Source organism: Pagrus pagrus (assembly GCF_965226575.1).
Source record: "Pagrus pagrus genome assembly, chromosome: 22".
Lineage (NCBI taxonomy): Eukaryota > Metazoa > Chordata > Actinopteri > Spariformes > Sparidae > Pagrus > Pagrus pagrus.
Genome location: NC_140204.1, coordinates 10,516,468 through 10,528,336, shown reverse-complemented (window position 1 = coordinate 10,528,336; position 11,869 = coordinate 10,516,468). Strand labels below are relative to the sequence as shown.

General features: G+C 41.8%; 1 protein-coding gene across 1 annotated transcript; it reads right to left on the bottom strand.

Moving 5' to 3' along the window:
* Positions 1-2,529: 2,529 nt before the first annotated feature.
* Positions 2,530-8,620, bottom strand: bcl6b (BCL6B transcription repressor). Its single transcript, XM_084345030.1, has 12 exons — positions 7,326-8,620; positions 6,943-7,020; positions 6,617-6,843; positions 6,059-6,307; positions 5,829-5,951; positions 5,494-5,686; positions 5,198-5,409; positions 5,003-5,109; positions 4,796-4,906; positions 4,578-4,708; positions 3,534-3,671; positions 2,530-3,433 (listed from the first exon to the last, which is right to left on the bottom strand). Exons 3-12 carry the CDS (start codon positions 6,835-6,837, stop codon positions 3,293-3,295), a joined length of 1,626 nt encoding a protein of 541 aa, XP_084201156.1. The 5' UTR covers positions 6,838-6,843; positions 6,943-7,020; positions 7,326-8,620; the 3' UTR covers positions 2,530-3,292.
* Positions 8,621-11,869: the final 3,249 nt, after the last annotated feature.

Here is an 11,869-nt window from a genome sequence, read left to right as displayed (position 1 = left end):
GCACTTACAAAAGTCTATTTTTCCAGATCACTTAATGGTTAATGCTTCAGTTTTTCCTGATTAATTCAAATAATCTAAATTGGAGATATGCGGTTTGCATTCAACGCAAACATGCTATTTCTTTCACCTGCACCAGAATCTAAAAAATCACGCAATAAATAGAGACTCAAGACCGTTATCTGTTGTCCAAAATATTAATAAGGGGCACTACGTAGTTTAGGGGAAGACATTTTAATCAGAAGATGTTTATCACTAAACAAACCAAATAAACAGAACAAACTGAACAAATAAACTGATCTTAAAGGACAACACCATTTCATAGTTTTACTTTGTTTATATGTGGCGGACCCTGCCACCTTTCTAGCTTCAAACAGTGTTCTGGGGACCTTATTTTCCTCAGTTTATTTCCTTTTGTGAGTTTGTATTATTACCTCATTAATATTGTAAATATCAAAATTCTGAGTTTGAATTTCTTCTACAAAACCACATAGTGCCCCTTTAAAAGACAAAGTGGACAAATGAGCAGGCAGCATTATGAGTCAAACAACCTCTGAGCACCTCTATTTGTAGACCACTGTTAAATAATCTCCTTTCTGCAAAGTTTAACAGCCAGTCAGCTCTGATATTCAGGTGATGCTTGTGATATTGGATACTGATATAAAAATTATTGACTTGTAAATGTATAAACATGACACCATGTAGTTTTTTTAATAACCTGAACTATCACATAGTCACACATGAATATAACTTAGGCTATATTTCCTTTGAGTCATTTGTTCCTGATTTGAGAAAGCACATAACGGCATGTTGTTGTTTTTTTTTTGCCAGCACAACCTAGAAGAGAAAGGAACCCTTTTTCTTAAAAAACAAAAAACAATGAGTGCATAGCTTAAAGCAATAGGACATCAACCAAAAAAAAAAAAAGCATTAACAAAAAAGTAAGAGGGAGGAACCTCTATTAGGGACTGGGAAGTCTTCAGTTGTGGGAAATGCTGTTAAAACTCTTAATTTGGTCTCTCGGTTGAATTTTCACTCGTTTGTTACAACAGGTCAGTGTGCACATTTTACATTTCAACATACAAAAAGCAGTTTTCTGCCAACAAACAACACCACCACAGAGGTTAGAGGGACGTGTCACAGAGACAAGTAAAAAATCTCCCTACTTGGTTCATCATAGCTAACAGCCCTGCGGGTTTACACGTGTCTAACACCAGAGGGAGGCAAACACAAGGTCTAAAAAATGCCAAATGCAAAGAAACTGCCTTGGAGCTGATTTCTCTTCCTGTTGAGCGAGAGACCAACATTGTATTTCCTAACCCGACTGTTAAAAGTGGCTTTTTCTTGACCTTAAAATGCTGTGAAAAACATTATTTGCCCCCCCGAGTATATTTACCACATTACTTTTCTTGCTAAATACAATCAAAATACATTTATATAATCATCGTCTATCTTTGTTGTCTCTGTACTGAATTACAGGCCAGTCTTTGTGTTAACTAGCAGTCAGCTGGCATTTGGTAATGAGCCTTCAAACCCTTTATTTGAATTTGAGACAGTGACAGAAGCTCGAAAAGCAACATAGCTGTCCTTAGCTGGCAGTGTGGCTCAGTACTAGTTTGCATTGTTACAGCACTGCCTTTGGTGTCCCCCTCAGGGATTTCTCTTCCACTGCATGCATAAAGGTTGTGAGTTTGGTTCCTTCTTATTTTATGTTGCCGTGCGGAAGAGAAAACTTCTCCAAATCATATCTGCACAGTAAAATTCATTGAAGGAACAGAGTCGTCATCCTGGTTTTTTCTGCAGTTTCAATAATAGATAAGAAGGTTTCCAGTAATTCTCACTTCCTGAATTTAGTCACACACATTTCTCATGAAATAGTCACTTCCTGAAAAACAGAAGTTCTCTTTTATTGACATACTCTTTGTGAGCTGATATGTAAGGAGACTCCTAACAGGGTATCACTGTCCACAAATTGATGAAGAGGAAAGAAGTTTTTCAGTAGAGGAGGGAGATGAAGGTTGGAAAGTCCCGTCAAGCTTCCAACGTTTGTCTCCTGAACTTGGACAATGAGCCCTGCTAGCCACAACTCATCAGGGAGCAGGAAGCGGGGGATGACAGAGGGTGGGAGAGTTCAGCAGGAGTCTGCGGCCCCTCCACGCTCGGCCCCCTCACCCTCAGGAAGCACCGGCGGGCTCGCACACGTGTTGCCGGCTGGTACCAGTGTGAGTACCCGGCATTAGGAACACGGAGGAAACAGGTGCCCTCCCACTCATTGTTTCCACAAAAGAGCCAAGACGAAAACAAAACAAGATCTGGAAAATGGCGGGGAAGGTCTGAGTTGAGAGAAGATGTGATTCATGGGCAGAAAAAGCGCGTTAATGAGAGGAAGGAAGTGCAGGCAGGAGAAAGGCCGAAGGAGGGAAGTGTGGCAGAGAGAGCCGAGTCGACACTGCTAATATAGTCTGGTCAGCACCATTTTCATCTACAGATTTAAAAATGATAAATCTAAAAAGACACTGAACAGCAAAGCTCCAATTGATAGAAAAATGATTTAATTTAACTTGTACAAAACCATCTTTGTCCAGCAAATGAACTCATACACATACAAATTTAATATCATCAATTTTTCAATTGCTTACAGTCATCTTGTTCAAACTCATCATGTTAGAAAACTATTCTTTCTTTACTTTACGCTCAGTACAAGACAACTAAGTCCTCTGCCTGCTTGGACTATAACAAACAGGCCCCAGGCCTCAATTTTAAGATAAATCTGAGTTAAATATACATTTAGGAAGAAGATTTCAGTAACTGGACACTGATTAAGTGCTTCTAAATAAACGCTAGAATTTAAATTACTCCAAAAACTCCCAAATTCACCACCTTTCCTTGTTAAAACTTGCATTATCTTTCATTTCATTCAACTGTTCACATACTCTTCATCATTCAGTGTAAATACATCCCAAAATTACTTCCATGCCTCGTTCCCTTCTTTCCATCCCTTCACAGACCTTCAAAAACACTTTTCTTGACATCATCTCCATCTCAGAAAAGCCACCCAGGATTTCTAATTAAACTTACAGTATAGATCCATACTTATAGCTCCAAAACTCGTCCAACAACATGCTGATTCTTGTCTGTTTCTTTCTCCAAATGGAATCCATTTTAACATTTTCTGGTCACTTGCCAAAAGTTATAAATTACTACCTCATATTCAAAAACCAATAATTGCTAATAATTTAAAATTGCCGAAGTTAATTTCACATTTTCTGATCAATGAGTCGAAGGTCGGACCTCCTCAGCAGGCCTGCAGGAGAGGCTGGTATGGCTCGGTCAGGACCTTGTAGCGGATCTTGGTGTTGGTGACGGCCCCGTGTTTCTGGCGCAGGTGAAGACGCAGCTGACTCTTGTGGCGGAAGTGAAGGTCACACTTCTCGCACTGAAAAACAATGAGGTCAACAGATTAAAAAAAGCAAGTGATAAGATATTCTTAGATTTTTTCTCTGCTTTTTATTTCCTTCTATCGGTTTGTGACTCACAGTGTAAGGCTTCTCTCCAGTGTGAATGCGCAGGTGGCTCTTCAGGGTCTGCAGGTGGCGGAAGCGGGTGCCACAGGTGTGGCAGGGGTATGGCTTCTCCCCTGTATGGATCAGAACGTGGGCCCTGAGGTGGGCAACCTAACACCAGGACAAAACCACACAGTCAGGTTAAGATTTGTTATTGAAAAATGTCAGTTTCACCCCTCAGACATCACAGATTGATGCCATGTGTCAGGTATGACATCTTGTTTTGTCCACAACCCAAAGATTGTCAGTTTACTGTCAAAGAGGAGCAAAGAAAGCAGAAAATATTCACGCTGGAATCAGAGAATTTTGACTTTGTTTCCCCAAAAATTACTCAAACTGATGAATCAATTATCAAAATAGTTGGTGATTAATGTAATAGTTGACGACTCATCAATCGATCAGGCAATCGTTGCAGCTCTACTACTTCTCTATGTAATTTGGTTCAAGTCTTCGACAACCACCTGACATAAATCTACATAATTTTCAGATTTTTCAGCTGGGTGCCTCACACTTTTCAGGCTCTACGCCTGCTCCTACAAAATATTTGTCATGTTTGATATAAATGTTTCTATTTATGCTGTTTTTATTCCTATTTCCTTATTCATGTTATTTTCTTTACCTCCTCCGTGCTCATGCCCTTGGAGTCAATTTCATTTTATCTGCCTTGTTTGTTCTTCTTGTTTATCATTGTTTAAAAAAAGTAAAGTTTATTATATATATATATATATATATATATATATATATATATATATATATATATATTATGAGGAATCTTTTTTGTTTCATATTAGTTTTTAATGAAATCTTGCATGACTAACTGAGGGTTTTCTGACAAAAAGAGGAAACGTTCTCTGAGAGGAAGCTAGGACTGACACGTGTTTTATGAAGGAGTGCACTTTACATACATTAAAATCCCCTCGATTACACACACACACACACACACTCACACACACACACACACACACACACACACACACACACACACACACACACACACACAGACAGAGTTACCCTCACCTGGACAAACCGAGCGCCACAGGTGTCACAGCGGTAAGGCTTCTCTCCGGAGTGGATGCGAGAGTGAGTCTTCAGGTTGGCTGGTCGGTTGAACTGAGCACCGCACACATTACAGCGGTACGGCTTGTCACCTGCAAGGTCAAAAGTTAGCGTCAGGTGTCGGTTTTAAAAAAGAAAAAAAAAAAACAGAAGGGGAAAGAGATTTTTTATAGCTTCACCTGAGCAGGCAGTCTTGGTTCCTTGAATGTTACCAGAATAACAGTAGGGCACGTAGTAGCTCTCATGCTTGATTGCATGTGCAGCTTCCGGGAAACTGGTGCAGGGTGAGACTGAGGAAGCAGACAGGTTGAATGAAACAAACTATTTAAGGAAAAATGTGTTTAAAAGTCAAGTCTGAACAATTTTGAGGGAGGTCTGGCTCATACCTGTCCCCTCCTTGTGAGGTGGAGGCAGTGTTGGGTGATCCAGAGAGGGGGGTGGCCCCAGGGGAGGGGCTCGGCCAGAACCCTCGTAGCAGGAGGCCTGCCCCTGTCTGATGAAGAAATGTTTATGATTACATGTTTTATTCTTTCCTCTCTTATGTCATTAATGTCCTGTATTCTTAACTTCTTCGAGTTTACCTATCAATCTGACCAGGCACTTCTCCAGACCACGCCTCTGCTGGTGCTTTGGGTGTCGAGCCCATCCTGTCTGCAGTGGGTGATGTGTGACTTTGTGGCTCCTCCATCTCTTCTTCCTTCACCGTGGTGGCTGCACAGAGAGGGTTGAGGACGATGTACTTGTATTTTTTCCAATTGCACGCCTTTGGGTCCGGTGTGGATTTGACATCACTCTGGAGAAATAAACAAAACCACTTAGTGATAATTACTTCCTTGTTTCTCTCATTTTAAATGTGCTTGATCGTCTTCAAACTCACCACGAGGTTTTTGTTGCAGGTGTTGGATTCTGCAGGAGAGTTTGGTTGGCAGCTGGAGCGGGCGGGGCTGTCTGGAGATGGAGTCAGGCTTGCCATGACGGGCGACTCGGGCTCTCCTTTCAGCACCTTTGACCCAGGCTGGTAGGTCGGGAAAGCCCCTGGCTTGAGAGAGCCCCCGACCTCCGCAGGGACTCTGCAGGAGAAAGAGAGGAAGTGCTGTAATGAGCTAAAGCTGACAACAAACACAAACCCAAAGAGATAAGCAAGTAGGACATGTTAAGAGTCACACCCACAGAGCATTTTCAGTTTTTAATCTACACACTTAATCCTCCTACCTTGTTGGGAGTAATCTCTGTGGTCCTGGATTGGGCAGGTCCCCTCCTTTGGGGGCTACAGAGGCTACAGACACCCTGGAGTCCAGCTCCAGCTGTGGGTGTCTTGCACTCATATTCTCCCTGCTGAAAAACAAAGAACCATCCAAGTGAAAAACATGCAAGACTGCACAGTAAAATCAATCAAGTATTTATTCATCCGAAAAAAGCAGATGTTCACTCCAGTCCCTCACCAGTGCAGCTGCATAAAATCCCGGCAGGTATCGGCCACGTGGTCCATCTGCAGGTAGGTCGCAGCGGTGAGCACCCCGGGGACGATGGTCGCTGTCAGAGGGAGGTGGGAGGTGTACATGAAGTCGAGCAGCAGGGAGATGCTGGCTGGGTCCAAGGTGTCGGGGAGAGACACGGTCATGAGCTGATCCCCGCTGCCACCGCGCCCCTGAAGAAGCACACGGTGGGAGTACAGCGAGTAGAAGAAGCCACTGAAAGGAGAAAATTAAATAATTCATTTGGATCAATTTCAGTGTTTTAATAAGGTGGAAGGTGGACAAGGCAGAAGTGGAGGAGAAGACAATGCATGTCCTAAATTGAAAGCAGGAAAAAGTGAAGGGAAAGGCAACACAAAGGATGACAAAAAAAACAACTATGACTCAATCAGAGGACAAAGGATTGTGTCATAAAAGCAAAAGAGAAATAAAAGGATAAACACTCCTTTGAAACCTGCACCAATCAGAGAAAAACTCATTCATGGGTCAATATTAGGCTGCAGAGGGACTATTTTGTACACCAACCTGCAGGCAACGAGCACAGCACAGTGCGCCCGTAGTTGCACGTTGCCGACGACCAGGGTGGTGTCGGTCAGGATGTTGCGGTGCCGCAGTTCGTTCAGGTTCAGCAGCACGTCATTGGAGTGGCGTGTGAACTCCTTCACATATCCCTCAGCCGGGGCAGCGGCCCTCGTCTCCTGCCCTCTGTCGACCCTGTAACCTTCCAATACTTCCATCACGCTCATCTGGATCTGTGGAGAAGGCATTATAAATGAAACAAGCAATGCACATCATTTGAATTGGAGTTTAAGACTTTTTTTTTTAAATAATGATGGAAAATAATGTCCTACCTATGTGTAATTGATAGAATAAATAGACTGGAGTGTCCCAGACACATCTGTTAGGTGAGACCAGCTCCCTACTCGTACCTGCCGGAGGAAAACAAAAGAAACATCAACTTCATTCACCCGATCTTCAAGCTACTGAGATCATCAAGACATTAAACGTTGTAAAAATCTAAAATTCAAGTCCTAAATTCACCTTACAGTTACTGGAAACTATTTAAATAAAAAGATTCGGACATTTTATCTGACAAAAATCTTAATTTAACTGTCAACTTTTCTCTTCAAGAGAAGACAAACTAACAAGTCAATCCAAGCAAGTGGTTATCAGACAGCCAATGAAACATGCAAACATACTGAAGTGAAAAAAAACCCATAATTTTTCTACCTACCCCGACCAGCAGGGACGAGAACTGTTGCGACCCGCGTTGATGTCAAATCCCTGAGCTCAGCGTTTGCTCTACAACTGAAGATGTGGAGCAGGGCCTTATCCACAGCCTGGCTGGCTCTGATCAGCGCTGTGAAGGGAGGCTGCAGGGAGGCAGCTCTTTATAATGTCGTGCAGGAAGCCCCCATACAACCAGAGCTGCTCGTTTCCTCTTTCCTCAATGGCCCACGCGTACACTGGAAGCAACGCAGGAAAAGCCCTGGCCCAGGCCCCGGGCTCTAAGTATTTTTAGTGGCCTATTAGTTTTTCTAAACCCCCATAGCTCTGAGTGGACTAATGGCAGGAAAGCGTAGTGTGTTTTTGTGCCACTTTAAAAAAATATATATGAGGACCCTTGGGGAGATGCGGTACGTGCCCGGCTATCCAGGGGTGAGCTGGAGAGCACCAGGCTTCCCCCACCAACGCTTTCCTACCCTTCACCCCTCTCCAGGACAGAGGAAACTCTCTGAGAGGAACCAGCTTATTGTTGGATAAACAAACTGTGCCCTCATTATTGAGATATTATCAATGGCGTGATCTCTCACACACTTTTTAAAGGAAAAGTTCGCCCAAAAATGACAATTCAGTCAGTGGCTAGTCATCCCCATGCCAAAGAAACATTGGGCAAAGTTTCCTAGTTCCCAAAACATTTCTGGAGCTTCACAGGCAAACAGTGTTGCAGAAATCTACAGAAAAAATGTAGAAGTAGAGGGGAACTTGTTTTGAAATTTAAAAAAACAGCTCCAGAAGCTCCAGGACAACCAACTGATTTTAAAAAGGTGCTATTTACATTCTTTTATGAGGCAAATAAATAATGTAAATTATTGTAAATAATGTCTTTTCAAATTAATTTGCGATCCCAGGGATTCCAGACACTTGGACTACGCTGGCCAAGCTGTATGGAGCCATTTTATTATTATATTTCTGTAGTTTTTTTTCCCATTTTAAAACAAGTCCCCATCTACTTAAATTGTTTAGGAGAATGCTGCAATATGTATTTTGCTGTCAAGCTCCAGAAATTGTTTTTTTAAATTAAAAACTTCGGCCAACTTTCCATTGGCATTGGAATGAGTGTATAATGACTATAAGGATTTTTGGGTTAACTGTTCCTTTAAATCTCTCAGGAAATTTAAATACACAAATTAATGGCATTCAAAGGGAAACTGTGTCATTGCTGAGTTGACCAGTTCAGGTAAACGGGCATTAATAAGAGCACCACAACAGTGTCCGGAAGCTCCTGGCTTGCTGCCCGAGAGCAGAGGCGTCGTGTTATGAGGCCCAAAAGGAAGGAAGCGAGACCAGAATCGATGGTTCTAGATGGGAGACACCTTCTCCTGGTGGTGAAAAACAACCTCTACCCCGCCCCGACTGAGAGAAATGCAGCCGACAGATGTGCAGGAACTGCCCTGCACACAAACCCACCCACCCACACACACACACACACACACACACACACACACACACACACACACACACACACACACACACACACACTTCTGAATGCATCCTGCAAAGCTGCTCAGAGACATGGATGAAAATGCCTGCGCAGGACATCCGTCAATAATAAAGCGAGCAGGAGACAAGGGAGGAGAAATGGAGATGGAGGGGGGGGATGAAGGTGATGTGAATAACTAAAAAACAAGCGGAAAGTTACCTCATCCTCAGGGCAGCCTTGAGTTCACAGAGAAACAGGCACAGGACAGTTAATAGAGGCGCCGCAAACGTGAACTATGAACTGTGTTTCCTTCACATCAAAGTATTTTACAGAAAGAGACGTTGAAGAAGGAGGACAGAAATCCTCATGGTTGACTCAGGGCAGATAAGCGCTTCTTGCACAAAAAATCTTCGATTGCAGGAGGATGCAAGTCGCCTTTGGTTGATGGTAAAGATGGATTACTGCCCCCAATTCAGCTGTACATTTGTATGGATTTTATTTATTTGATTTTAAGCTGCAGCAAACAAACTTCTTTGCAGTTTGATCAGCACAGTATGTGAATCTTAAGTGTTAACAACTGGGATGTATGCATAAAATGCAGGTGAAACGAAAAGCTTGACGAACAGTGTCTGATCCTGTTCATCCTCAATTTAAAGAATTCATAAAACAGCCCTTGGGAAGACGGTTGAGTCGCTGCAGCAATGAGGAACGTTTACAAAAACCTTTCATACCAAATGCAATAACTGCTTAATTCACTGACATCATTCAAACTGGAACCATGTTGATTATTGTTGTCAATGCTGTGCATGTCGTGTTATTTCTTATTGTATGTATTGTGACTTACAATGTGTGTTTTTATGTAACCTGTGAATGCTTTTGAGGACAATATAGCTTCCACTTCCAACTGTAGCAGCATTTTTCTATTCAAAAATCCCTGATGACACTCATATTAAAGGTTGATTTATTTCGGGGTGCACATTTTTCTGTTTGCTGTCCTTATTTTGAAAATGTTTGGCAACCTAGCAACAGTTACTGTCATGCCCTGTGAGATATCTTTTGCAGGTAAGTTCAAGGGAATGTGTCAAACATGAAATAAAAAAAAATCCGACAACATGACCATGTTTGGATATAGATCCTTTGAAAATGTCAATCGGAAGTAAAGTGTTTGCTCGGGGTGTAGAGCTCGTGTGCGTGTCCTTGTGCTTTTATTTGTTTGGATGGAGGTCGGATCAATTGTGTGCTTTGTAGGAGAAAAAAAACATAAAGGAAAACAACGATTAAGAAAACAGAGAGGGAGATGTAGGTCTCGGCTACTTCCAGGCATTGTGAGAAGAACGGATGAGGGGAGGGGGCGGTTGAGGAAAAGTGAGAACATTACTAAACAGGTTCACCAATGGCCGGAAGCCATTGAGTCCATCCCGTTGGCAAAGCTTGGCAATGCTCACAGTGACTTCCTGCTTCTTACCCCGTCTGTCAGTGCCCGTCAGCGACACAGCGACCCCATTCTTGATAAAATGCAGAGCTGTTGCAATTGAGCCTCAAATTAAAGACTCTGACGAACCTTCTGCCGTTCTCACATGAGGAACGAACACAGTTTTGCGAATTTTCACAAGCAAATAAAATTGTCAACATTGGTTCAAATGGAACAAAAGCGGGGATTCCCCTTGTTTTGTGGTTTCCTGGTTGCCTGGACAGAACTACATTGTTTGCCTGATAATGTATGGGCTGGAGCCATGCTTTGACTTCAAATCCCCCAGTTGGTGCCAAAGTGTTGATGGCTCGTGCAACAATAACAGATCTGCTCAAACTGCCTCTTCCTGCGACTGCCGAGCTCTCTGGACATATAAGGGCAAACAGCTCAGAGCTACTGGAAGGAGGAGCAGGAGGAGGAGGAGGAAGCAGGGATATCCCAGGGAGCAGCTCGGGTTGTTTGTCCACTTATTGGCACAGTCGGAATCAGAAATCAAAAAGAGATAATGAAGTTATGAAACGCTGCCTTTGAAGAAATGCTTTGGGGAATGCAGCGGGCCTCCAACACGGGTGGAGCTGGAGGAGGAAGAAGAAGAAAGAGGGTGTGGGTGGTAACAAGGACAGGGACAGTTGACCCAAATCTCATGAACCACAAAAAATAAATGAAGCGCTTGACCTTCATATTTCAGTGCTGCTTGCAGGGTGGTAAACAACGGGGTTAAAAGAGAAAAAACATCCCAATTAAGACCAAAATCTGTGTGAGCACAGGGAATCTGTTATGCCCTAAATAAAACACATTTAAATGTTAATACAGTAAACATAAATCAAACTTTGACAGCAGTTAAATAAATAAGAATACATAAAAAATAGGTACATGTCAATTATCCTCAAATATTTGTTTAAATAGCATTTTTTAAAGAGAAGCACATTTCTTTCAATCAAAACCACATCAAATTAATCAGAAATATAGTCTAGACATAATTAATGTAGCAAATAATTACTTAATAATTATAATAATAACTACTTTCAATGGAATAGATACATAGGAGTGCAGGGGACCATTTTTAGCAACCATTGAGGCATTTTCCAATGGCACATTGTATTAGCTAAGGTTAATTTATCATTACAAAACCCCTGTTGAGTTATATTAGCACAGCTGAAAACTGTTATAGAAGCAATAAAATTGGATTTTCCATCTGCAGCATCAGTATTTGTGGGTTCGATTATAGTCTCAAAATTGCAAGGCTGTAATTGCTGCAAATAGAGGATTTTTTGACAAAAAGTTGAAGGACAAAATTATTATTTTAAGTAAATATGATTATTTCTAACCTTGAATATATTTTCTATTCATTTGGCAACTAATTTGATGGGTTAAAGTGTGAGTTTTCATGGAAAACATGACATTTTTGGCGTGAGGATACAGAGCACATAAATTAAAATAGGCATTTTCCTACTTATTTACTTTTCATTATCACATTTTATATTCTTTATTTGAACTGGCAGACATACTGTCAGAATCTGCTCTATGCACCCATACAGGTAGATATTTTTGTCATGATACTTTTTTGTTGTTTCTAATATCTTTTCATTTTTTTCCCCCTGAT

Coding starts and splice junctions, on each gene's coding strand:
- bcl6b (XM_084345030.1), bottom strand. CDS start 6,837: ATGAGCGTGATGGAAGTATTGGAAGGTTACAGGGTCGACAGAGGGCAG. Junction 5,687..5,828: donor CAGAGATTACTCCCAACAAG/GTAGGAGGATTA, acceptor TTTCTCCTGCAG/AGTCCCTGCGGAGGTCGGGG. Junction 4,907..5,002: donor ACCTCACAAGGAGGGGACAG/GTATGAGCCAGA, acceptor CTGCTTCCTCAG/TCTCACCCTGCACCAGTTTC.